A 27,843-nucleotide genomic window follows, 5' to 3' on the forward strand; every position below is an offset into this window, starting at 1 on the left:
CAGTACTGGGACCAAAACAATGTTGATTTTCGTTTAATTATTTTTATGCAATTGCTGATGTTTATTTGTCACCTAACGATAAGTAAAACCTTAGATTAATAATGCCTAGACGGTGAGTACTAAAAGCGATGAGAATTTGAAATAGAGGTAGATTATCAAAGAAAATTTTGTAGCCACAGTTACTGCCAAACTTTTAGAAAGCCATTTGACTGATTCTTTCACTGATATGTGTTTTGTTAAATATCAAAAAGTGGCGCCATCTTATCGGGCATCGGCTAAAGGCCATCGCTCGATTGGCCTTTGATCTATTCTTTCTCCAAAGAGCACTCTGTAGTGACTAATTGGTAGTATTTTACTTTACCACATTGACATAAAAATATAGCGTAAGATCAATAAAAAACATTCCATGCGTTTACTTATTTTTGTTTATTTTACAACGGATTATTACACGTCTGTATACAAAGGAATACTTTAAAAGGCAATATACATTTTATAAATAACATAATAATTATGTACATTACATTGATTTCCTTGTAAATAATTTTAGTGGTAGGACATTGCGAAAAATTCGGCGTAATATACCTACAATACAACGTACTCATATAGAATGCAAATCGAATAATTATATTAAAGCGTTTCCTATTTCTTATACCGAACGTTCGGTGGTGTTTCGAAGTTCGGTCTGGGCAATCTTCGTCTGTCTTCTTTACAGTTAAAGAACGAGACGATTATACTACCTTGTCAGTCACTAAATTCTATTAGGTTTTCAACTGATTAAATATAAAATAAAGCTTTAAATAAAAACGTTTAGGCACAGTTTAATAGCTTGTTTTATAATGATCAAAACATGATATAAAATTCAGATGGAGAATTTATGGGAAACCTATGGGCACTCAAATGGAGCGAGCTACGAGTATGCTGTTTTTTTTTTGCGGGGAGGGGATCCAATTTGCGGCAAGAGGATTCAAGTGGTACCGAACGTGCGATCTTCGAACTTGTATGAGTAAATAAAAGGGTAAGGATAGGATATGACACTGAATTGTCAGGGATGCAATTTTGCTCCACAACGCGTAATATCATTGGAATTAGTGTAAAATAATGAGTAAGAATACGTTTATTTAATAAATGAGTTTTCGGAAGTTTTCAACTGTGTGTTATGCGTGATGGAGTAAAGTTCGCAATGTTAAGCTTAGACATAAATGAAAAGTGGAAAAATCACTATCTCGGGCTAGACTTGCACTATCGACTCTGGCTCACTAACCCATCGCTCTGCCTACTAGGCTACCGATACTCATAACTCGGTGATAGCGAATATTTCCACCAAATCACTCATATGCGCCTTAGGGAGGCGCCTAGTGACATCTACCGTAAGAGCATTACACTTCTTTATTTATTTCTAAGCTTTGTGGTATGGTTTGCAGACGTATCACTTTAATAACTAAATCGATTTCAATATTAACTTGCATCTATAGATCGTGCCATTCACGAAGACGCGTGCCTTGACTCGTATTGTCATGTTATTAAAGGTTAGATTTGACAAATCTGCGCGTCATCGTGGATGACGCGAACTACATAGAGGTAATCGAAATAAGCAACCTGCGCTGTTAAACCATTGTAGTCAGCTGGACAAGTGTTTCTTTTGTAAGGCCACCGTAGACCGTTCGCTTACCTGACTGGATTGTGCGCCACGGTTAAAGCCCTTCACAGCATCTTGTATTACTAATGTAGCACTCGCTCCAACGCATTATCAACATTATAGTGCCTTTCAACATTATAATTTCGTGTCAAAAACACTTATACTTATGGATATAAACTTAGCGTGCTTCTTTAACTAAAGTGCTACACTCAAATTTGAAATTAAATAATACATTCTCCCATTTCAGTATAAGAGACGAGCGATTATAAATGTACAAGCCATACATGTTTCCATGTTGTCCACATCAATATAGGCTCCAGAAGATATACAGAACGATATAAACTGACTAAAGAACCTTGGACATAACTATTAAGCACTGTAGCCTCGTCTTGTTCTATGTTTTCAATAATAACACTTCATGTGGTTCCTGCCCAGGAATTGCGAAATCAGATCAAATGTCTGTAATTGAGCACAAAGGGCAGGATCTTGAAGTTCCTTAAAAAACTTTGACAGGACGAGGGTAGCGTATTACATACGAAATATTCGGATCTTAAAATAATGTAAACAAAATCCACGTGGTTCGGTCATTCGAACAATGAGGTACCATTTTGTATCCATACAGTTATATCATTGGTTAAACGACAAGACAAGAGTCTATGTTTCTATTTGTTTAGATTTCTTTGAGATCTTTAGAGATTTAGAGAAATCTAAACCGACACATATAAACATAAAATATAAGTTTAGTACTTCAAATAAAAAAATATAACAAAATAAAAATAGTAAATAATAATTTCCTATATAAAATCTTAAAGTTGCTCGTAACGTTCACGAGCATGGCCCTAAATGGTTTACAGATATTAAACAGTTTGAATATTCGGGCCCAGGAAAGCTCACATTTTGGCCATAACGTCTTCGCTTTTTAGTCCTTCTGCCCCCGCACTTCGCACGCCAAATTGTGTCGTTTCCAAGCAAAAAGTCCCACTTTGTCACTTGCCATAAGAACGCTTTGGCAGGTTATTCGTATAAAGATACACGCAAATCTCGTCCTTATGGTAAACGACAAAGTGGGACCTTTCACTAAACTTCGACACATAACCCTTTTAGGTCCTGTACGGATACAATAGTAGCATTTATATCACGGTGGTAAGCATCAATCTTGCACTTAGATACTTGTTCAAAAGTTACGATCATGATGACAAACGCGTGAACATCTTAGGCTCGTTGGTGAATACTTTTAACCAAGGCAACGTTAGTACCCCGTTCACCAACGACCGCTCAGGGCGAGCTCAAGTTTCCTAAAAGTACTGAGATCACAATCCAACTAACCTCACGAGAACGGGTTCAGATTCTTGTCATAATCATCATCCTCCCCAAACGGATTCGTGGGGTCATTCACCTCATCATCAGCAAAGGGGTTTTTCGTATCATCGTACGTTTCTTCAAAGGGGTTTTTATTTGCTCCATTACTAATAGCTGATGATATTTTAGGGGATTGTCCTAGGCTTTTCGGCTCCATTTTTCTGTTGACCATAGGCGAGGCTAGGGGGGAGGTTTTGGTGGGGTTGTGTACTCTAGGCTCTAGTCGGGAGATGTTGGCTTCTAGGCTGGAGCTGTATTGCTGTTGCTCTATGAGGCGCATGCGGCCTTCTGGTACGGGGATCACGGAGGTTCCTTTCGGTGCTACTTGCTTGGTGGCGTTTGACACGAATACTGGTTAATAAAAGAGAACATTTACCCCCTTATTCATAAACGTATACTAAAGTTACGATGCCGCTAATCATCGTTCGTCCCTTTCCGGCTTATTGGTATGATGGAAAGGGACAAACCATGATTAGCGGCATCGTAACTTTCGTACACGTTTATGAATAAGGGGGGCAGTATATGGTTCATTTAGAGATATAGATTAAGATCTACGATGTATCTTTATCATAAGATGTAGAATGGACTGAAAATTAGAAAATAGACACAGCAAAGTTATTTTTACTTAAAAACGTTAAGTCAACATGAGGAATTGAAATGATATTGAAGGAAACAAGAATGTTTGATAAATAACAGCAATGTTATTCAGTGTACGTAAAAACGTTAATATCTCTTTCAATTTATAGTCAAACAAAGGGCAAAGTAATATCACAAGATGCAATAATCTGACACTGAGTGCATTGTTTGTTTTTATAGGTATTATTGTAACATCATTGTCAAAAGAATGATTACTAATGTATAAACTTTATAATGAAAATAATCAATGATTTAGTAGACCGTTTGTAAACACAAACCTACAAGTTTTAATTTGAAGCGGCACAGACATTTTGACATTTGTGTTTATTAGAAAGCGACAAACAGGGGTTTACTAAGTTTTAAGAACAACGGAGATGTTTGCTAACCTTGCTTGCTCTGTCCCTCCTGTAGCCGCAGTTTAGCCTCCGCGCCGGGCCCGTAGCCGGCGCCGGGCGCGGGGCCCGCGGGGCCCGCGGGGGCCGCGGGGCCCGGGGCAGCAGCGCGGGCCACCGGGGCCGGCGCCGCCGGCGCGGGCGCCGCTGGCTCCACGGCGTCCGTTATTACGGTCAGCTTGTTGAATAAGCCGCGACCGTAGTACTCTGATACCACTGCGTAGCTGTAATAGTAGGATTATTTCATCACTATTACTAGTGGCTCTGTGAGCTGGAAACCTCGCGAGCATAGCTTAAAACTGAATTCAAACTCGCTTCGCCGTTTTCATAAGTTTCCAAAAACTGAATTGACAAAAAAATATATATTTAATTATTGAACCTGCTCACAACATTTCACGAAAATCGGTTGGAAACTGTAGAGGAGAACATCCGGACATACGAAAGCATTAGACTTAAACCGACCGGGATATGAACCGTGATTACATTTTATGTTGTTTTCCTATTCAATCTCATTCATTTATACATTATCAACACGAATATAAAAAAAACATAAAAGGTTTGAAGAAAAGTCTATATTGTCTATTCCTCATATCAGCACTTGTGCTTTAAAATCGCTATAACGTTACTGTGATTAATGGCTACCAACCAAACAGAATCAAAATTAATACAGTTTCAAACTAAGTGCGTTGCTGCCAACTTACAAAATATTCATTTGGTTGCATAGTAGAAACAATTGCTTCATAAGTCAGAAACACGCAAGTGACATCCGTAATATAGCAACAGCCATACACTACAAAGACGTTACTTGTTAGTCTCCATATGCTACTGTGGCCAAAATCGTGAAAAAACTGTCCAAAAATTTGAATTTAGCAAAGAGCAAGTACCAGGGCCTCATGAGTTACGCGAAGCTGTCGCTGGCCAGCCGGGCCGGCGCATAATAAGATATGCTCGCGTATACGTTTGTTTTGTTTACCTATATGATTCTACTAGTTTACAGTATTATTTTTGTTGACTCGTAGGATACTATTAAAAAAAAAATGCTCGTGGCGTATTCCTTTACAATATTCGCCTACGCCTTCGGCTCCGGCTCACATGTAATGCCCACCACTCGCCTTTTTTGGCCCTTCTTATACAACGGTTGCATAAAATACTATCAAATATTAGTAATTTTGAATGAAATCAAAATAAGCTTTATGATTATTTTTTTCGTGAGAATGCATTACGAAAAGTTGTTACATAGTTTTTGGTTTTATTACTTTTGCCGTTGAAAAAGACATAAAATAATAACAATAAAACAAATTGTTTTATAGTTTACGCTATAAACAATGCCGGGTTTGGAGGTCTGGAGGCCTCGGGCAATAAAGGAGCGGAGGCCTCCTGGCCCCAATTTTTTTCCAAATAAAATGGTAAATTATCTGAATTCTCTATTATGGGGGCCCCTCTTTTGTGGAGGCCCGGGGCGGTAGCCCCGGTTGCCCTCCGCTAAATCCGGCCCTGGCTATAAATAGTAAGAGAATGGTGCGAAAAATAATACGAAACCAATCACCTCGAGTTCATAAATTACTCATAAAATAACGTTTTAAATTATTATTGTAAAGCCGCAGTAGTTGCATAATTTACAATAAAATTAGGTACTTCAGGTTATTTCTTTAAATGCATGTATGAATTACAATTTTGTATTAAAATTAGCTTGTATTTATTAGTTGTGTAATATTCTAAAAAATTGGAACATTTAATAGGTACTGTATAGGTATAGTTAATATATGTATATATTGACACGGAATTATATAAATTAAATAAATTGTTTAATTTGTTTATTATTACGGTAACATATGGTAGCGCTTTAAAAAATTACCCGAGACAATTATTTTGAAAAATAATTCTTAAAAGAAAACCTACCAGTTTTCATCCACAGCATTAGACAGGCACCACGAGAACGGCGGTATACGAGAAATCATTATAAATAACACTGAATCATTAAAAAAAATATGGAAGCCGCCACCGATATCGACGACGATAATTATTACAATGGCACAAACGGCTTACAGTTGAGATAATAACTATACTACATACACGTAATCATAACGATAATCTTTACAAGCTCGTACCTGATCACAAACTGAAATATAAACACGGCCTTGTTTCAAAGGGATAAGGTTTGGATTCAAAGAAAAACGCTAGCGTGTATTGCGAGGTGACTGAAAATTACAAAATAATCCACGCGGTGCGATCACAAACTTGCAATGTGAATTATGCAGACGGATTATTCAATACAAGACTTTATATTAAAGCAATAGTAACTTTGAAAACCACGTTGTCGGGTGTGTTAAGAAAATGTAGTGACATACGAGTAGGTACATCGTATTCTGTCATTGTTATGTTATTATGATTGGCGAAAGTAATCTGATTATGATTACTCTTTCGGTGTTCGATTACACCGTATTACATTGTTTGTCTATAAAGGGAAATGCATTTTTAAACGTATAAACAAAGTGGTGATATATCAATATTCTTTAAAAAGTATAGACCGTGTCATTCACAAAGGCATGCATTTTTAAACGTATAAACAAAGTGGTGATATATCAATATTCTTTAAAAATTATAGACCGTGTCATTCACGAAGGCGCATGCGATGACTCGTATTGTCATATTATTAAAGGTTAGATTTGACAAATCTGCGCGTCGTCGTGGATGATACGAACTATAACAAAAGTGGAATAACGAATGCCCTACCGTTACACGAGTTATTGATAACTATAGAATGGAAACCGGTAACCACTAACTTCTCCATTATAATTTGTACAATTATTGTACTATAGATAATAATCGTTTGTCCCTTTCCGACGTAATGGTGTGATGGAAAAGGACACACGATTATTAGCGGCTTGTTAACTTTATTAGACGTTTATGAATAAGGGGGTTACTAGATACGAGCCAGAGTCGAGTCAACGTGCTTTGTGAATGGAACAGCTGATTTCAGCTGTGCCAACATATGACAATGGGTTGTTTGAGTTATCGGCAACCATTGTTCTACCTGTTTTGAGGGCAGTGATCAGTGACTATCTTGATTAAGTTATATTACCGGTTTTTTGTGTAATATTTTAATATTATTGCTTGTTTACACAAGCAGGTATAACGTTTGAAAATGTGACTGACTGACTGACTGACGTTTGAAACCAGATTACGGATTTCTTGTACAGCTAATTAAATGCCACCCGGGCCACAAAATGAATTGATTGAAATCTCAATTACCAAAATCAGCTATGTAGTTTCGACGCTACAGCAGAGAACATACGACACAAGCATACATAGATATAATCTAAAATTATAAGCTTTCCTATGGTTTTAGTGTAATCGGGGGATAATTGCACCACATAGCACTATCGGTACATTTACATACATTTGTTTCAAAACTTGTGAACAAACTCCTCTAAATAGTTGGCTTTAGTACCTACACTACCTACCTTTATTTCTATATCCGGGCAGCTGTTCATCCATCAGTGGAGGTTTGTGTTTCCGGTCAACAAAGAGGTTTCTAATATTTTTTTCTTCTGGCGGAAAAATAGTATGCGCACCACGGGAGGAAACGTAGGACATTCCATCCCGCGTGTTTGCCGCCCTAGCCTTCGGCTCGGGAACAACTTTACACGTGGCACGCAATTTCCTACTTTTCCTCCTTTGGGTGTTCTAGTAGCACCTCAGTATGCACTTGTCACACACTGATTCGATCCGATCCGATCCGAGTACAAAACTACTCAGCTTTGTACTCGGATCGGATCGGATAAACTACACGTGTTGTGTTGTGTATACACTCACGGGTCATGTTCCTGGTGCAGCCTGGCGTGGAGGCTCTCGGCGGCGGGCGGCGGCGGCTCGCGGCGCGTGCGTTTGTCGCAGGCGGGGCAGTCGCGCTCCGACTCCGAGTAGCTTTGGAAACAGCTGCGGACAAGTACGCGCTTTAGTACAACTGATTGAGGTAAACAAGCGTCCAAACTCACCTAGCATTAGCCTGCATTTTGGTCAGTTTGGATGTGTGAAAGACGGCAATTAGTATCTTAGAATGAAAAATTAACTCTTTGCGGCTCTCTGAACACCCAACTTGTAACATTAACTTGGCTGCTAGCTTGACAGCTAGTTATTATGTAACTATACTTACATTTGGTGGAAGGAATGCTGACTCAATAAGTGCTCGCTAGGTAGCTCCAACGGACAGCTGCAAGTGGCACACTTGGAGCTCTGGAAGGGGACTGGTTCGTATTGAAATATGTCGCTTTCATTCGTTCGCTTTCACCTCGTACTCGGCTGCTAGTTGTCAGTTAGTTTAATATATAACTAAAGCAGAGACGATTTCTATATATAATTTATGTTTCCCCCTTGTAGTTAGCTGCTAATTATCATCTAGTTTAAAATGTAACTATACTGATTGTTGGTGGAAGGAATGCTGACACAGGGAGTGCCCACTAGGTAACTTCAACGGTCATACTTAGAACTCTGGAAGGGGACTGGTGCGTGTTGTAATGTGTGGCTCTAGATCCACCCCAAGCCTTCATTCTTTATACTGTGCTGCTATTTTATGCCTTAGTAATCACTGTTGGTGGAAGTAATGCTGACACAAGGAATGCACACTAGGTAACTCCAACGGACGGTCGCAAGCAGCAGACTTAGAACTCTGGAAGGGGACTGGTTCGTGTTGTAATGTGTGGATCTGGGCCTTCATTCGCTAGCTTTGCCGTTTTTGTACTTGGCAGCTAGTTTAAATGTACTTACTGTTGATGGAAGGAATGCTGACACAGGAAGTGAACGCTGGGTAGTTCTAGCGGACGATTGCAAGCAGCGCACTTCGAGCTCTGGAAGGGGACTGGTTCGTGTTGTAATGTGTGGATCTGGGCCTTCATTCGCTCGCTTTCCCCCTTGTACTTGGCTGCAAGTTCTTGCTCACGGGTTATCACGTCGTCTTCGGATTTGAGCACGTCTGTCAGGTACCTAAAATTTCGGTAAAATTGCAAAAATGGAACATCATAGTTTAGCATTTGATTTATATTATGATATTGGTAATTAAAAATCTGTGGAGTATGTACTCATAATTAGTGTTGAAAAAACCCGGAAAAATACGGGAGAATTTCCAAACGACTCGTTTTTTTTTAAGTTTCTCTCAGTTACAATACTTCCGAAAAAAAAAACAAGTTTTATTTCAACTTCTGTATTTTTCCATATGAGATTTATTTGAGAATTTAAACAGGAAGGTTACGGTTGCACGTCTAATGTGTTCGTTTCATCATTTTATGTATTTGACACTGTCATGACTCATCAGTGGCATTGTGTATTACGTATTTAATTTAAAAATCCGAAAAAAACGAAACTTTGCAAAATTCCCGAAAAAAGCATGATTTTCTCCGAAATTTTTATTCCTACTCATAATGTACATACAAAAAAACCCGCGCCACTGCGGCATGTCGTTCGTTCTGTATTATTGTCTTTATTTAGTATACTTACTTTCGGACATCTCCAAGGGTGTAAGAAGGCACGTTTGCTAGGCAATCGATGACTAGAATAGGAGATAAAAGTTTCTCGGTGGCTGAAACAAAAAAAAAACACATTTTTAAGGCTCGTGTTTAAAATATGTAGGTTGCGTGGCCGTTGGTTTATATTGTACTAATAAAACAAAGACATGAGATAAAAAAGAAGTCTGTCGTTATTGATCACGACGGTACGACTTGAAAATAAACTATTTTTATACTCTTACATCATACCAATACGTCGGAAAGGGACAAACGATTATTAGCGGCATCGTAACTTTAGTAGACGTTTATGAATAAGGGGGTTAGAAGTTATCATCTTCCTCGCGTTGTCCTGGTTGTTTTGCCACGGCTAATTGGAGCCTGGAGTCCGCTTGGCAACTATTAGAAGTATTAGAACAAATTAAATTATTTACAGAAAATATTTTAATTTGTTTTTATTTCAAGTAGAAACGCTAATATATAAATTATAAACTGAAATAAATGTCATATACTACGAAAATGTGACCAAGGCTTCCAGTGCCTCAGGTTGGAATCAGGCACCTGCCGCGATAACAGAGGTTCGATTCTAGCGTGGGGCACTGGAGGCCTAGGTCATTTTTTCTTAGTATATATTTTTTTATACTACGCCGGTGGCAAACAAGCATACAGCCTGCCTGATGGTAAGCAGTCTTCGTAGCATATGTACGCCTGCAACTCCAGAGGAGACATTTATTTCAGTTTAATTTATTCGAGTTTATTTATTTCAGTTTAATTTATTCGAGTGACGATGCATGTTGCAAAATGACTTATGTGTAAATGGACATTCTGTTTTGACGAAACCTGAGGTGGATGAGCTTACAATAATGTGATAAAGCTTGCTTTTTTTTAGTTTACAACTATTTTAATGTTCATGGGAATAACACAAAAACTTGTGTCATGTTCGAATTTTTGCCATCAGCAAAAAGTTCTAGTCGTGATGTTTGTTATGTTTCAGCGGAGCAACCTTTGATTTACTGCTGAACAAAACTTAATTTTTAACAAGCAGAAACGTCTGCGAACGATGTTATTAAGCTTAGAATAAATTTAAAAGTGGAAAATTACTGTCTTGGGTGAGACTAGAACTCACGGCCTCTGGATCGATACTCCAGCGCTCTGCCATCTGAGCCACCAAGACCTCACCCATAGGCAGCAATTTTTTTTACCATATGGGTCTAGGGGACCCTAGCGACATCTATGATGCCTATGGATGAGGTTTTGGTGGCTCAGATGGCAGAGCGCTGGAGTATCGATCCAGATGCCGTGAGTTCAAGTCTCACCTAAGACAGTAATTTTCCACTTTTAAATTTATTCAAAGCCGAACAAAAGTTTTTTTGGAAATAATATTTACCAATGACATGTAGCAGCTCGGGCAGCACGGGCGCGCTGGCGGCGGCGGGCCACCACAGCACGTCCAGCCACAGCCGCGGCGCCGCGCCCCCGCGCCGCCGGCACACGCCCAGCGCGCGCTCCGCCGTGCCCGCGCGCATGTGCAGCGCCACTTGTGCGCGCCATCTGTAGGATTCAAACGACATTACGAACGGTCTTAGGAGGACAATCAATTCAAAGGTTCAAACGGGACCCTATTACTGAGACTCCGCTGTCCGTCCGTCCGTCTGTCACCAGGCTGTATCTCATGAACCGTGATAGTTAGCCAGTTGAATTTTCTACAGATTATGTATTTCTGTTGCCGTTATAACAACAAATACTAAAAACAGAATAAAATAAATATTTATTTCCAATCTCGAGGTTCTCATCCAATAACCGAAGTTAAGCAACGTCGGGCGGGGCCAGTACTTGGATGGGTGACCGTTTTTATAGATAATGGTACCGAATCCTTGCCGGCCTTGGCTTGACCGGTTTTTTATGTATCGAGGTTCTAAATATTAAATTAACAACTAACCACAGTACACCAGTCAAATCAGCGACTTCGCGCGAAGCGTCAAAACGATTTGTTTCGATGAAGTTCGTGTGAGAACGCATTATGTGACTTTACAATCATTGGTTAGTCATCTACCACTTCGCCAAATCTTGGGGTTAGTTTGCAAGTGGACCCCAGGCGAGGAAAAAGAAGCTAAGAAGTTGATTGGTAAATAAAATTTTTGATTATTTGAAGATAGTTGAAAGCGTAATAGTATTTTATACAATCGTAATATAACAGAGAGCTTTTCAATGGAGTCCCGTGTTTAGGCAATGAAGCTTGCTGAGTTGCCTAAGTAAAGTACAAGATTGAAAAGCTTGATTATATCACTATTATCTACAATACTTTTTGTACGAGTCATCTATAATAACATTTTTTTCCTACAAAACCTAAATAATTAATGAAAATTTATAAGTATCTCAGTAGACAAAAATGTAAATTAACTCCGCGCCCCGCGCCCCAATCAAAATACGAACTACGCTGTAGTCAACTATTAAAAAAAATTACCAATCACGTGTCGCCGCGCTCCCAAAAAACGGGGGACGGGCGGGCGGGGGCTCGCGCGTTTATGTCTTTTATACTACATTTTATGTCTACTGAGATACTTAACAATTTTCATTACTTATTTAGGTTTTATAGTAATAAAAAAAATATATTTTTGATGACTCTTAGAAAATAGTACATTGTGCAACGAGGGGGGTAACTGAAATTTTGGATACGAGGGTGGTAACGGAATTAAGTGGAATTAAAGACCCGAGTTTGCAATATTCTTACCCCCGGAGTTGGACACAATGTTTTACATCACACTTGCGAAGAAAAAACTAAATTTTAAGCGAAATAATTCTTAAATACGGTGACATATCAAACATTCGTCCGCCATTTTGTAATTTCTTGGCAGGTGAGGCATCAAAGGCCTATTCGGCATTCAGCCACGATAGAAAATTATGTAAAAATATTTTACAGTACATATGGGGCTACTTTATAGCACTAGTGCGAGAAGTAGCATATTATGTTACTGTGTCGAACATTTAAAGGGCCATATGTACTGTAAAACGTTGTACGATACATGTGCGAATAGGTAATTCGCAACTCGTGTCGATTTAAAACACTCCCTTCGGTCGTGTTTTAATTTATCGCCACTCGTTTCGAATTTCCTATTTTTCGCACTTGTATCGTAATGTACTATTAAACGGCTGTTAAATTAATCAAATTCAATAATTTTAAACATAAAAATATTAAATTATAAACGTCAGTATTTTAATTTACTTTTGCTCATTTAGGTTTGTATGAATAAGTGACAATTAAAGAAAAAAGCTATCTCCCTACTCCCTAGGGAGTTATAGCTTTTTTTTTCACAATCCTTAACTCCCGCGGGAACAAAATAGGCCTTTGTCCTTCAGCACACTTGCATGAAATAAGATCTTTTTCAAGCAAGTGTGATGAAAAGTATTTTTCTGTCCTCCGGGCGGAAAGCGTCAACTTTGCTCCCACTGCGCTAAACGAAGTTGCCGCTTTCCGCCTCCGTCGAGCAGAGAAATAGTATGCGCACCACGGGAGGAAACATAGGACATTCCATCCCGCGTGTTTGCCACCCTCGCCTTCGGCTCGGGTAACAATTCTACACGCGGCACGCAATAGGGATATAATCAAGTTTTTCAATCTCGTACTCGGTACACGGTACTCGACTGAAAAGCTGTCTATTATATCACGATTGCATAAAATACTATCGTATTACAAAATATTTTAAATCTCTAGACGCATAGAAATCAACCCTGCTGTCTAAATTACTTACAGTTTGTTCTCCTCGTACAGATATAGCATGCCAGATCGGAATCCCAGCATCTGGCAAATGACTAACGTCTGGTCTTTGTCGTAGTTCGCTATGGGGTCTTGTAGTACCTTCATTATTTTCTCTTCATATTCTGCCTTCTTGTCGGCAGGAGACTTCGCCCTAAGGAGAAATAATGGTTAATTTAATCAAGGTTATTATTATTAACAATGACAAAATATTGAAAGAAACGATAATTCAACAGCACTGTGTTTATTTTTCAAACTTTGATTATTATTGAGCAAAGGTGTTCGGAGCTGAGCAGTTAATTAACTCTGAACCCCTTCGTTTTTAAAGTGATTTTAAAAGAGAGCTAGATTGTGTCTACTTTCTCATGATGTTCCTCGCGTTGTCCTAGCATTTTGCTACGGCTCATGGGAGCCTCGGGTCCGCTTGGCAACTAATCCCTAGAATTGGCGTAGGCACTAGTTTTTTCGAAAGCGACTGCCATCTGACCCTCCAACCCAGAAGGTATTAACGGAAAGTTATTGGGTTTAGTCCGGTTTCCTCACGATGTTTTCCTTCACCGAAAAGCGACTGGTAAATATCATATGTTATTTCGTACATAAGTTCCGAAAAACTCATTGGTACGAGCCGGGGTTTGAACCCGCGACCTCCGGATTGCAAGTCGCACGCTCTTACCGCTAAGCCACCTCGCTCACGTCTACTTCATTCTCGTATGGTTTGGAAAATGCCAATAAAATTCTTGCACAATGTGGTTTTCGGTTGCGTAGTACGCTGAGCACAACGTCCATTTTCATTGGAAGATGGAAGATAAGCGTCAAAAGGACGTCAGATTCTACGTGAATCTTGAAAAAATCTTATGGTACATGTCCGAGCTAGCCTAAAGGGGCCTACTTATTACCAGTTCGCCGGACGAAATCGGCCAAATCGCGACTGTCAGCTTTTGCGAATAACTGACAGGCTGATATCGTAAATCGAACTGGTAATCAGTGGGCCCCTTAACGGAAAAAAAACTTACCACACATGTATGTAATGTTCTATAAGCGCATTATACACGAGCGTAGAGCTCTGCGACTCCGCCTTCGTCATGTGCTCGAGGAAGTGTATGAGCTGCTCCGAGTTGGACAGAAACATGTGTATGTAGTCGTCAGGGTTGGCACGATCTGGTTCCTTATAGCCGCCGGTTAGGGTTGCCTCGTCGACTAAGGGTTTGTTACGGGGCTTGTAGTCCGTGCACAATGCTGAAAGAGAGGCGTAGAGTATAAATGAGCTGGTCGGAGTAGGACAGGTTAATGTATATGTAGTCATCAGGGTTGGCGCGCCCGGGTTCTTTCTAGCCGCCGGTTAGGGTTACCTCGTCGACCAGGGGTTCGTTACGAGGCTTGTAGTCCGTACATAGTGCTGAAAGAGTATAGAGTTCATGTATAGAGGTCACATGGAATTTATGATGGAGTACCTATGAGTTCATGATAGACGACCTGTCTGGCCTAGTAGATAGTGACCTTGCTTATGAAGCCGATGATCCAGGGTTCAAATCCTAGTAAGGGCATTCATTTGTGTGATAAGCATTGTTCCTGCGTAATTGGTTTTGTAGCTGTTGCGGTAGAACATGGATGCCAAGAGTCACAAATTTGACAGAGGTTATCGTAAAAAATAGAATTCGTCCAGCTTGGGCCCTTCGACTCAGTCCAAAGGCGTTGGTTTAAGAGGAATTTCCTCCCGCGGACGCTCTGGCTGTGGAATGAGCTACCTGCTGAGGTTTTCCCGAGGGTCTACAGTATGAGGTTCTTCAAAAAAGGAGCTTGTTTGCCACCGTCGTGGTATAAAAAAAATCACGATAAAAGTTCAGGGGACCATTCTTTAAACCATTTAGTGCTAATCACGACATAGTGTCGTTACTCATATTCGATGTTTAGTCTAAAAATTAGCAATATTGTGGCTTTAATTTTCGTGATACGAGACACACAGTCTGTGCCATGCTGTTAAATTCCTATACTAAAGACGCTGCCGAGAGAAAGTAGACTTTATTTTAAATGTAAATGATTCTAGTAACTTCTCGTATAAAAGATTTCATCATCCACTCACCGAAAAGTTCAATGATATATTATTAACGGCTTATGGAAATCACCCATAACCCACCCCTAGTTCGCTATTATAGATTCAAGGGCAAAAAGGTCACTGCCCTTTATTTTACCAAGAGACACACTTGATTAACTCCCAATTGCTTTGACGTCTCTAAAACCCAGTCAAAATAAACCTATTTATAGTTTGTACAAACAATTCTTAGAAATTCTCACCGAGCAAACCATGTGTGACATCTCACACGTCATTAATATGAATATTTATAAGTTATCCCTATATAACCCCCGACGGAGACTCCAGTGGCGGTAGACTATAACTGTTTAGTTCATAATGCAGGCTGTTTTGCTGCTAGTGATTGTAAGCGTGGTGGGTCAGTCCATGCAGGAGGGTCAGAAGTTATGCGGTCGAAACCTGGCGATCTCACTCGCTGCGTTGTGCAGGGCTCAAAGGCAATTATTTTAATTATTTCTTATTTATTATTAATTTAATTTATAGCTATGTTCCTGTCGGTGGAGTAACTTTCAACTTTCTCTAACTTGCGCTGGCTCTTTATTTGACTTTTTGATACCTAATATGAGTCTAGGCATCGGAGTTTTCATCGCACGGTAAGATTATAGCGGAACATGGAGTCGATATTAACATTAAATCTAAAATCATACTTATCTTCATACTCATTCAGTTGATCCACGTACAGTCGAGTTAAAAAATATGCATAAATTTTTACCTTATTGCAATGGATTAAAGTGAAGCAATGTATACACATACTTATGAAATCGACTGAGTGGACGCTGGAGTTGGGCGTGCAGCGGGGCGGAGCGTGCGGCGTGCATATTAAACAAAAGCAAAAGTTTAGGAGCGGCCTTAGTGCACGCTGCTCAAATTAGTTGTGAGCCCGACGCCACGCCACGCTGTACGCCCCGCCAAACGCTACGCTTCGAGCGTCCACTTATCAAATGCCCAATCAATTAATTTCTAACTTTTAGTATAATAAAAAATGTTTAATAAATATTTTTTTATCCTCAACATAACACTTTAACGGCAAAAAAATTGCTAAATTTTACTATATGGGTAGTTTCGTAGTTCTCTCTCAATATCTTCAACCGTAATGCTATAGACTATAGAGTCTCTGTAGTTATTCTCATTCTGTATAAAAACAGACCACAATGACACCACAATTTATTTCCATTTCTATTTCTAGGGAAAAGCAGCTAGGCCAATACATAACGTCACCCAAAAGGTCTCGCTACTCTATCCTACCGTACTACGCGCCTTATTGGCTAGAGCCGGAAAGCGCGCTTCGGCTCGGCCGCGGCAAGAGAGACGGCATTGTCGAGGAATGTTGCAACAAAGCTTGTTCCGTGGACGAGCTACTTGCCTATTGCCCTCCACAGTGATTTCTTTTTGAAAAGAATTTGATTTTAAATTTAGGTTATGATTTTTGCTGATTGTAAATTTACTGCCATATGAGGTATCCTGGCTGGCCGAGACAGCGCTGCGGGACGGGGCCAGTGATATGACATCGTGGAGGTATGTTGCAACAGATCTTGTGCCATTGTGGACCTACGTGCGTACTGTCCGCAGTATTGTTTTTGTACCGTAAGATTGTGATTAATTTAGGCTCACACAGTGCAAAACCAGCGACGGAATAGTTCGTTATGCGAAACGCATTCGAGTTTCGTTACATTTCGTTTTCGTTTTATTCGTTTGGATCAGCTGATTTTTTTGTATCTCTGATCGAGTTCTGGCATCGTCTATCTGACCCATAAATTTAGGTTATGATTTTTTTCTGATTGTGAAGTAGGTATGCATTTCAATTTTTATTAATGTATAGTTAATTATACTGAATATCTCAATTCCTCTTAAATTATTTCATTGTATAACCAGAGTTTTCTATATAAATTGTTGGACACAATTGTCTAAAACCATAAAATAATATAGGTTTTTACAATTGTGTTCTCTTCTCACAGCTCGGTAAAATCAAATACCTATACCTACTGCTCTTTTACATAAATATAATGAATTTATAATTAAGATACAATGTATTAATCAAGATATAATGTAAATTATTTATTTAAGGTATAATTTAAGCAACAATACGCTTTATGTGATATCTCATTTTGTTTATTACTATTTAAATTGTATAACCTATTTAAGCTGTGACATTCAAAATAAATTCAGTACCTAGTAAATAGTTGCTTGTATGGTAAATCTTACTTATCTACCTGCTAGAAGTCAATAGATTTTAATTGAATAACATGCTGATCTCTAGTTTACACAAAAGTTTGAATAAAAGAACAGGAGAAGAAAAAGACTGTTCCTTGTAATAAAGGGCCAAATATAATTGCGGCAAAAAATGTTTAGTCACCCCGATTAATGCTCAAAACTTACTTACTTCACTTCCGTTATTCAGAGCATGTAAGCATTTATTCAATATATGACGAACAATATTCGTCTATATTTGGTGTATATTATAAAATAAAGGACTAAAAAGCATCATTACCTGTCTATTTACTGGTGTCATGATTTTTAAATGGTTATCCTAATTAAAAATAAAAGTTGTACTTATGTTTGCTTTTTTCTTCCAAAGCCATAAAATACCTTTTTTTTTTTGTTTCTCGTAATAAGCTTAGCTAACCTAAGAGGTGTTTACTTTTCTAAAGCGTTCCGTTCATCTTTGGTAGATCATAGACACGAGGACAATGTACTTGACAGTATAAACAAAATGGGGACCTAAGCTCTGTAGAATGTATCCTGTTTCTGTGACCAAAGGCGGACAAACGCATTGATATATTTCAAAAATAAAAACTCCCTAAATATAAATATTTATCTTAGGGGGAAAGTTTCATTCTTAAAACAAAACAAGATCAAATCTGTACCCGTTTAACCGGAGTCGGAGACTGTACCGCTACGCCTCCTCACCACGCATCGCCATTAGAAAAAATCATTCAATAGGCTAAAAATACAGTTATACACAACTAGTAACGTAAATTACACGGCTGGTACGGTACCATAAAGCATACGAGTTTGAGGACGCTGACGCTTATACAAAGAAATACGGCAGTTATTTTTTTATTAATGATATAAATCGATCAGGTTTGTTTCGAGGATGAAATGTCTATAAGCATCCGCGTCATCAAATTCCAAGTCAGAGAGGTGCAGTACCTCTGCGTCGCTGTAGGCTTTATCAGTAGTGGCGCTAATACATCTACATTTTTAGTAAGTTTACGGTACCAATTTTGTAATTTATGGTATCCGTCGAGTTAAAACGTCTGGAAATAAATACTTACTGATCAGAAACTTGGTGCTTTCTTCAGGTAGATGTTGTATCAGCTTCAAGCCGTATTTTTTCATATAAGCGTCTGCGTCATCAAATTCCAAGTCAGAGAGGTACTGCAGCGCGTCGCTGTAGGCTTTCTTGTCTTCTATCATGAGTTTGAGGTACCAGTCGTGGCGCTTGTGGTTGGCCGCGAGGGACAGCGCGTCGTCGATGCTGACTTGGCGGACGACCTGAGTGAAGTCTGGCTTGTTATACTTTCAGTGTCAAAAATTCACCAACAACTATATATTTAAACGAGGTTGATGCGTGGTAAATAGCTTATAGATTCAATTCCATTGTACATTTTAGAATATAACAGAAAAACTGGTAATTTATGTAAAAAAACAGCTTTAGATAGATAGGTGCATCTATAAGAACAACTTAACAGAAATCAAATAAAAATTAGGTTGTTATATTATTAGTGGTTGAGAATAAGATAGAGTAAACAAATGTTTACGTAAATATAATATAATCTCCTTATTAAATGTTACACAAAATATAATCTAAACATTAAGTTGTTTTTTTTTATAACTACAATTTACTATATATACTTGTAGTAATTATTTATAAATAAATAAATTGTTATGTTTCTATATTTATGATATAGGACTGAGCAGACTAATCGTTTATATATAAAGAACCTTGAAATCCTAAGACTACACACCTTAATAGCCACATCCACATCAAACTCAATAATATTGTCCTTGGAATTTATAAACTCCTTCAGTTTCCCCTGCTGGTCGTGCTGGTCCAGCTTGACGTAACAAGTCAGCAACAGCGTCGTGTGGTCTTCTGTGGCAACCCCTTTCAAATAAAAAAATAATAGTCTAAATCGATTCAGGAATGATGGTATTTGTGATGTGTTACAGAAAAAAAACCGGCCAAGTGCGAGTCGGACTCGCGCACGAAGGGTTCCGTACCATTATCTATAAAAACGACAAAAAAATACGTTTCTTGTATGGGAGGCCCTTTAAATATTTATTTTATTCTGTTATTTAGTATTTGTTGTTATACCGGCAACAGAAATAGATCATCTGTGAAAATTTCAACTGTCTAACTATCACGATTCATGAGATACAGCCTGGTGACAGACGGACGGATGGACGGACGGACGGACAGCGGAGTCTTAGTAATAGGGTCCCGTTTTACCCTTTGAGTACGGAACCCTAAAAACCTCTTTCTAGTGTTGCTGTTTTTTGTCGCTACTGGATCTTGGTGTCCACTCCAGAACCTAGTTCCAGATATTGTCACTAACACTAGTTTTTACGAAAGGATTCACCCAGAAATTATATGACACTTTATGCGGGCGAGGAAGTGGAACAATATCACATATGATGAGGGGATGGACAATATATCACAAGTGTTTTATAGTACACAGCGCGTAATTCTAAATAAGGAAATTATGAGGAAAGGGGACGGCCGTTTCTCTCCCATTTTCCTGTCTGGATATTGACATTATGAAAATTATATTTACATGATTTGATGTATATTAACCATAGCTATGCCCCTACGTTTGACTTTTTTAGATTTTTGATTATTGTAAAAATTTGGAGTGAAAAACAGATTTCATACAAATACTACCAAGTCTTGTAATAATTAAAATTTTGTAAAAATCAAATGTAGGGGCATAGCTGTGGTTGATATACAACAAATTGTGTCAAAATATTTTCAATAATGTTAATATCCAGAGAGGAAAATGAGGACTACGTTTGTATGAAAAGGTGATTTCGCAGGTCCTACACTTTCGTTTTAAAAATTGAGAAAAGGAATTAGAAATCAGTAAAAAAATACCTTACCTTTCTTATGCAACTCTTCTAAGTATAATACTAGAGGTTCCAAGTGGCGGGATTCCAAGTACTTCCGGATGACGTATGAGGTTTCTAGCCAACCGATCGTCTTGATATATTGCTCTATAGCGCCTTTTAGGTCACCCTGCGGAAGAGGTCACTTTGTTACCAATTGCGCAAAGTTTCACCTTGCACCTTATATGACTTGAATCTACATTGGCACGCCTTATTATCGCTTTATCTGGCTGAAGACCAAACATTAATTTGTAGATATGAGTATGTGTTAACCCGTCGTCTACCTAGAACGGATATCTCCGGTCAAAATATAAGCCATACACATATGTCAAGGTTTTGAAAAAAAAACACCCTTCTTTATCCGCTTAAGATCTCCGTCCAGAATTTGGTGCTTCGTATTTGTTACGTACGGACTCCGGCCATTTTAACTTAAGTCGAAAACCAGTTTTGCTAAAATAAAGCTGCTTTTCGACTGTGAATTTTCTCGGGTGCAAAAATCCGTCGTAACAAATCTGAGGTAGCGCGCGCAGGGGCAATAAATATTTGGCCGATAATCTCCTGAGCCTGGTAGATAGAGGGGTGTTTTTTTTTGACAGCTTGGTAGGCTACAGGTTAAATAACTTATACCTAATAAAACCTACATTATAATTATTCCATTCTAAGATAATTGCGCCCTTATTAGATGACTGAAATGTGTATTCGAATTCAAACTTTGTAATTGCAGTAAAGACTACAGCACAATATCAGGCTGCTCACCTTTCCATATAAATGGTCGCCATACTGCTTGTATATTTCCGTCAGTCCCACTGCATCGTACTGCTGGCCGCTGGCTATCCTTATTGCAACGTCGTAGAGGTTCTTTTTGAACAACAGCCACAGTTTCGAGTGCAGGTCTTTCTCTGCGAGGTATATCATCTCTTTGTTTTTCGTGAGGATGTAGAAAGAACCCCATTCTGTTAGGACGGCTTCGATTTCTGTAAGAATAGAAAGATTAAATGTAATTTTTTTGTCGCTTTAGTAACAAAGTGTATAACAGAAATTGGTAGGACCAAAAACATTTAAATGAATATCAAGTATAGTGAGGCGGTGGGCCGGCACGGCGCCATGTTTGAACGCAGCCTTAAAACTAGAAGTAAAACCGGGATTCTTAGTGTTCTTACTTCTTACCTTCAAAGGTCTTCTCAAAGACTATGAATTTGTTTTGTATATCAAGTATACTGAGAAGGTGGGCCCGCACGGCGCCGTGTTTGGACGCTGTAGTGGTGATGACGAGGTAGCTGTGGAACCAGTCCAAGCGGACCTCCTCTTCTATAGCGTTGCATGCTTGGACGTTGTAATGGCTAGCTATGACAGGGTTCTTAGGTTCTTACCTTCGAAAGTCTTCTCGAACACTATAAACTTGTTCTGTATGTCAAGTATAGTGAGACGGTGGGCCGGCGCGGCGCCGTGTTTGGACGCTGTGGTGGTGATGACGAGGTAGCTGTGGAACCAGTCCAGGCGGACCTTCTCGCCTTCGATGGCGTAGCACGGCCCTCGGCCTTCGCTCGTGTAGCAGAATATTGCCTGGAATATTCAGAGTAAGGTTAACTATAATGGCTATGTAAAAAATGCATCGTTGAGGAAAAGAAAGCCCCGACAACGCATGTCATAAAAAATGGTCGAGGTAACACAATTTTCATACTATTTGATAGACTATAGACGTCATTTGCTAGATAACTAATGCGTCCCAAGTCCGCCTGGCCAATTGTTATTTACGGGACGAACGTAATGTAATTTTCAACACCACGTAAACCTTATTAGAATGCGTGAAGTTTAAGGGAATACCAGGCCGAATTCGCTGTTTTTATCGCTATAGAATGCTTGAACGTTGTATAAACAATAAAGTTCTGTACACAATATTTTAACACAGTGATTGTTTTTCAAATAGGTCTACTGATATTAAAATAATTCTACGGATTACACTCACGTATTTTCAGTCACTCGTGCGACATGTTTCGGAGAGCTTAGGTCTCCTTTCTCAAGCACTAACAGTGCGAGCAGCGTTCACGACGGCCGTGAATCGCGTACGGCCTACTAAAAATACGTGAGTGTAATCCGTAGAAATATTTTAATGTTAGTATGTTTCACGACAGTTTAAATTTGAGGTCTACTGATATTTCAAATGATTTTTCCGTGAACCCTTTTCTCGAGTTTAAATCCGTATAAACTCCCTTATTATGCCACGATTAGCCACGAAACTGTAACCAATCGTGGATAATGATGTACACTTCAGTTACGTCTGCCGATTTTTCAATTATATAAATCGAATTATTTTTTAGAAATCGATACTATTCAACTTCGTGCGTCGCCTCGGCGCATGGATGTCAGCGCGGGAGACCAGGGGCAGTCGCCGCTTGGCCGTCGGACGGGGAGCTGTGGCACTCGACGCGACGAGCGCTAAATTATTCTCTGTGAATTTTTATTTACATTTAAAGTGAGCCAACGGACGCAATAATTTGATTGCTTGTAAAAATTCAAGTAGTAAAGGTGAATAACGAGGATGGGGGGTCGAGAGAGTTGGAATGCGCGAGGTCATTCAGATAGGAGACGACCTTAAACTACAACCGTGCGCGTCTGTGAACGTCTTTAGCGGTCAATGGATTAAAGGTAGTACTCACATCGTCCGTGGCTACGGTAAGACGATGCCTGTCGTGTACCGAGCAGCCGGCCAAGGCTCCCTTGCTGTCCAATGTCACGCAGCGCTCCGTGCCCAGCCAATACACCAACACACTGGCACGGGAAACCACGAAGAGTTTGTCTGCACCGCTGGACAATCATTTGCAATTAAAACAGTAAGAGCACCTACTCAGTTTCTGACATTGACATAAAAAATCGCAGTATCGCTTCACGCTTTTATGAGCGAATAAACTTTTGTTTTAAAAGTCATCTACCTAAATTCTATCATTGTAACAAATCTACAGTCCAAGAGATTGCGTTGTTTTATGACCACAAACGATGTCCATCATCAGATCGATTTCTTAACAATATTGCATTTTCATTGAAAATACGCCAGTATCCAAAATTTGAAATTGAGCAAAAGTCAGGAAATAGGTGCTTACAGTTAAATAAAAGCTTGCAAAGAATAAATTATTTAGAACATTTCTTGGGAAAAGCTTACCTAAAGGCGAGACCAGTGATAGGGCTGGTACCGGAGTCCATCAATGTTTTCATTTTGCCAGAGCGCTGGCGGGCTATATCCCCTCGGTATAGCGTCACTGAACCATCTTGGAAGCCCACAGCAAGTAAGTTCTACACAAAAAGCAATATATAACGTAAAAACATTACAGTCATTCTTAGATCTAATCATACACAACAAATTCTGATGTGTATAAAATTGAAAACATCTTTACTACAGCATTTTAACAACTCTGTCTCGAATGCGTGTGTCTAACATCAAATAACCTGATAGGATGCGGCAGACTACCTGCAACCAAGGGTCGGATACCGGTATTTCCTTCATACAACTAACCGGTTAATCGGTTAAGAGTCGGAGTTGGAGGCCCTAGCCTTTTGCACCTGGGTGTCTAAGGACAAGCGTACTTCTGTGGAATTGTTTCTAATCCTGAAAGAAACAAAATTTAAAATTAAATAAAAGACGGACCTTGTTGTCGTGCACGGCGAGCGCGGTGGCGGGCGTGGCGCGCATGTGCGAGGGCACAGCGCGCGACACCCGCACGCAGGTCGGGTTGTCGTGTCGGTCGCGACGCGACCAGTCCCATACCTTCACCAGCGGCGTGCCCGCTTCATCTTCCTGTACAATTATCCGTCTATCAGTACAATTAGTAGTGCCCGACCAAAATATCGGTTTCTGCAGGTTTCGGAATAAAAATCATGTAATCGCGCCAAATCTTACATTATACTTTCCAATCGCGTTAGACTAGTTTCCTTTAATGATAAAATTAGTTCTAAGTAGTCTTTCTTATTTAGAATAGCACGCAACGTGGTCGGTTTTTTATACCACCTGCATGAATTACATATCAATACCCTAGTTCAGAATCGTCCTAATTACGCCGTAATTTAGACTTTATGTCTGTCTACTACAGTACTAATGTTGTAATTAGTACTGCAGCCCCCCCCCCCCCCCCCCCCCCCCTCCGCAAAAATAAATACGCAAATAAATATAACAATCCACCGCGGAAAGTACAAAACTCGACATGTGTTTCGCCTCTCTACGAGGCATCCCCAGGAGATGTTGCCGGTCCGAAGTCCGACGACTTTCAGTCAGGGAACATTAATTGCATGTAAAAATACGCAAGTAAGTATAACGGGTTAGCACTGATTGACTAGCACGTTATCTTTTCGCCGACTAGCAAAGTAATATTTTGTGTTTTAATTAAATTTGATTGATTACGTAACGCCTGATTCTATTCGTTACTTGCACCTTAATGTACTATTTCTCCCCTTAGAAGGCACCACAATCATAAGGCACGATGTTTTGCGGTTTAAGATGATACCCAGGAATTTGGTCTAGTCTTTATTGCAAATGATTTCTTCACTATAATGAATATCTGAAACTGACATGTTCTTCTGCAATTTAAGTAAACAATCTACTAAGTCAAGTCTAAACCTCTGGCCACTTGGTCCTACTGTAGAAAAAACTGTTCATGTGGTTTGATTGGTAGGATAAAGGCAGTAGGACAATATACCCAGAGTGAAGACTAATGCCTCATAAGTAAAACCAGCTAGAAGTAATGTTTATAGTAAAAAACAACCAATTTGCAAGACCGTAGTGATACCATAAGTAACATAACTCTGTGTCATAATATAATAATTCTGTGAACAAAGTTTTATATGGAACACTAAAAACTAGAATACTCACCCCAATAGTGACCAATAACGGGTCATGAGGCAACTGCTGAGCGAGTGTGACCCTGTGTTCATATGCCTTGAAGAAAGTTATGTTCCAGGAGCGCGACACCAAGTGGGTCCAGCCTGTGCTGTCACACAGCACCACATGGGAGTTGCCACTGGTGGTTGCAGTTATTGTTGTATCCTACAAATCATTAACATTGTGACTTGGCATCATTATACTGCTAAGAGAGCTAGAATATTTGGTTTTAGTAACATTCGATTTTCTGCTTATTCAAAACAGCTTTAGCTGTTTTTACCATCCAATCACTCTTTGACAGATCGGACAAATAGATTGAAGCAATTTAATTGTGATACACTAAATAAACACCTACATAATATGGGCTAAGCAGATAGCCCCATGTGCAGAGTGTGCATGGAAGCAGAAGAAACAACAAAACCAAAACACTTTCTCCTAGACTACTAGACATTAAACAGAAGTAAGAGCAGATACTTAGGGACTCCGTGCACACCAAAGGAGGCAGTTGGCAACCTGAAGACATTGCTAAGATTCCTGGAGGAGCTGGGGTGGTTAGAGTAGCACTACTGCGTATTTAATAACCATTGTGCAATATAGGCACAATGGTTGTTGATTTGCGAAAAATGCCCAGGAGTAACTAACTTAATTGTGATTTTAGCAATAAAAATGTTAGAGATAGTAAATTATTGTTAGTACCTACTTTAAATATTTAGGCCCAAACTTGATCCACAGAACACTCATTCCAGAGGTTTAATTATGTTTTTATTATACATTTCTGAAGTCAGTTTGTTCATCTAGTAGCAACTATGCCAGACAGACCTTTGCTTGCTACAGGGGTTAGTTAGTGCTTCTGGGCATTTTTCTGCAAATTGACCACCATTGTGCCTATTTTGCTTGAAACAAGGTAGCGCTACTCCAGTCCAGCTCCTCCACAAAGCCTAGCAATGTTTTCAGGTTGCTAACTGCCTCTTTTGGTGTGCACGGAGTCTCTAGGTATTTGTTCCTGTATACTTCTACCTGTTTACAGTCTAGGAGAATGTGTTTTGTTGTGTCCTCTTCTCCCATGCACACTCTGCACATGGGGCTGTCAGTTTTACCCATATTGTGTAGGTGTATGTTTAGTGTGTTATGGCCAACCTACTATTTTACATAGTTGGTGTCTTGGTGTTAAAATTATAACTAAACATAAAACTTACTACGTCAGAAATAGGTAAATAAAATGCAAATATCAATAAGTTAAGCTTCTTAAAAACATCTAATGACTCATTTATGTTGAGGAGGAAGTCAATTTAGCCTCATTATAATAAAATGGTGATGTTAACTTACTTGTAAATTTTCTGCCACTTTTCCATTGTCAATTTTTCTATGTACATCAAAAAATGTAAAACGACGCCACTGAAAACATATAATGAATAAATCAGTACAATAAATGTATTAATAAGTTTGAATTAGTTTGACTCATATCACGACGGATTATCTTGGTTTGTAACTGAATTATTATTAATTTTAACGAATCCCTAATTAGCAAAAGCGGGCGTAATCGTTTGCATTTGGCCAGATACTATGTTAACAAAAACTTTCATGTTTTGATACAATCTACAGCCATTAAAGCTAGAAGTTTAGACAAACTCATACCTCTAAGAACGCCATGGTGTTTGCTTATAACTAAATAATTTGCATTATATTGTTAGCATAATTATTTATAACAATAAATTAACTTCTGTGTATCCTCGTCAGGGAACCTTATCAACAACTGTCAATGTCAAAACTATCAAACGTCATGTTCTGAGCTGTTCAAGTTACAAGTTTTACGGCCTTACATCATACCTATTGTACAACTTTTTATTATGAAAAAAAAACGTTTGGGATAGAAAAAGGAATAACAATAACATAATAGTCTAACAAACACAATTTGTTAGTCAGTAAAAACCAGGAAAATTATACTTATCCCTTATAAGTATAATTGACAAATTGTGTTTGTCAGACTATTATATTATTGTTATTCATTTTGGGTGCTAGTTATAGACGACATAGACGTACCTACAATAATATAGAGATAAAATGGGGGAGGGGGGAGAAGACCGACCGAACGAGATGCTCTTACGGAACTTTCAGTAAGAGTAGCAGGGAAATTATTATTGTTTATCTTTGTCATAGTCTCACTTGTCCTTTCTGCCTACTTCTAAAAAGTCTTAAGTGACGTAGACGTTTTTTGTTGCTCACCGTTTTTTTATGGTGGGTAACAATGAACCCGAGAGTAACTTATTACGTACGGAAGGAGTTATTACGCCTTAAACAGTTTTTGAGAAGTTTTCACTATGACATTGATGCTCAGAATAATAACTAAAGCACATTGATGCATCAAGGCAGTTTGCTTACAGTATGCGCTAGTGGCGCCATGATTACTTTCAGGGAGGTGCATAATAAATGGAATGGAATGGAAGAATCGATGCAGTCATTTATTTTACTTGTGTTATATACTTCCTAATGCTATCAAAATCATTGC

The 27,843-nt window shown here is 39.0% G+C and overlaps 2 protein-coding genes across 5 annotated transcripts; one reads left to right on the forward strand and one right to left on the reverse strand.

The window, feature by feature from the left end:
• Nucleotides 1–407: 407 nt before the first annotated feature.
• Nucleotides 408–27,109, reverse strand: LOC133526722 (vacuolar protein sorting-associated protein 11 homolog). Of its 4 annotated transcripts, XM_061863445.1 has the most exons (21): nucleotides 26,973–27,109; nucleotides 26,664–26,732; nucleotides 25,329–25,502; nucleotides 24,111–24,260; nucleotides 23,628–23,758; nucleotides 23,128–23,275; nucleotides 21,841–22,033; nucleotides 21,227–21,444; nucleotides 20,465–20,600; nucleotides 19,333–19,472; nucleotides 18,640–18,859; nucleotides 14,289–14,511; nucleotides 13,271–13,429; nucleotides 11,012–11,072; nucleotides 10,909–10,933; nucleotides 9,517–9,598; nucleotides 8,791–9,006; nucleotides 7,840–7,962; nucleotides 4,173–4,247; nucleotides 4,018–4,075; nucleotides 3,176–3,346 (listed from the first exon to the last, which is right to left on the reverse strand). In XM_061863445.1, exons 1-21 carry the CDS (start codon nucleotides 26,985–26,987, stop codon nucleotides 3,317–3,319), a joined length of 2,646 nt encoding a protein of 881 aa, XP_061719429.1. In that variant the 5' UTR covers nucleotides 26,988–27,109; the 3' UTR covers nucleotides 3,176–3,316. The 4 variants fall into 4 exon arrangements, with proteins under 4 accessions (XP_061719427.1, XP_061719429.1, XP_061719428.1 ...); XM_061863444.1 differs by having other exon boundaries at nucleotides 10,909–11,072; XM_061863443.1 differs by having other exon boundaries at nucleotides 408–3,346; nucleotides 4,018–4,247; nucleotides 10,909–11,072; nucleotides 26,973–27,108.
• On the forward strand, nucleotides 14,518–17,354 carry LOC133526723 (bombyxin A-2 homolog). Its single transcript, XM_061863447.1, has 2 exons — nucleotides 14,518–15,801; nucleotides 16,551–17,354. Exons 1-2 carry the CDS (start codon nucleotides 15,683–15,685, stop codon nucleotides 16,744–16,746), a joined length of 315 nt encoding a protein of 104 aa, XP_061719431.1. The 5' UTR covers nucleotides 14,518–15,682; the 3' UTR covers nucleotides 16,747–17,354.
• Nucleotides 27,110–27,843: the final 734 nt, after the last annotated feature.

Source organism: Cydia pomonella, chromosome 16, assembly GCF_033807575.1.
Source record: "Cydia pomonella isolate Wapato2018A chromosome 16, ilCydPomo1, whole genome shotgun sequence".
NCBI lineage: Eukaryota > Metazoa > Arthropoda > Insecta > Lepidoptera > Tortricidae > Cydia > Cydia pomonella.

What these genes read in the sequence shown, in the direction of transcription:
- LOC133526722 (XM_061863443.1), bottom strand. An exon ending in CGTTATTGGTCACTATTGGG is followed by an intron (nt 24,261 to 25,328) that starts GTGAGTATTCTA and finishes ATAATTGTACAG; the next exon opens with GAAGATGAAGCGGGCACGCC. An exon ending in TCGCCGTGCACGACAACAAG is followed by an intron (nt 23,759 to 24,110) that starts GTCCGTCTTTTA and finishes CTTTTTGTGTAG; the next exon opens with AACTTACTTGCTGTGGGCTT.
- LOC133526723 (XM_061863447.1), top strand. Translation starts at nt 15,683, where the DNA reads ATGCAGGCTGTTTTGCTGCTAGTGATTGTAAGCGTGGTGGGTCAGTCC. An exon ending in GCGTTGTGCAGGGCTCAAAG is followed by an intron (nt 15,802 to 16,550) that starts GCAATTATTTTA and finishes TTCTATTTCTAG; the next exon opens with GGAAAAGCAGCTAGGCCAAT.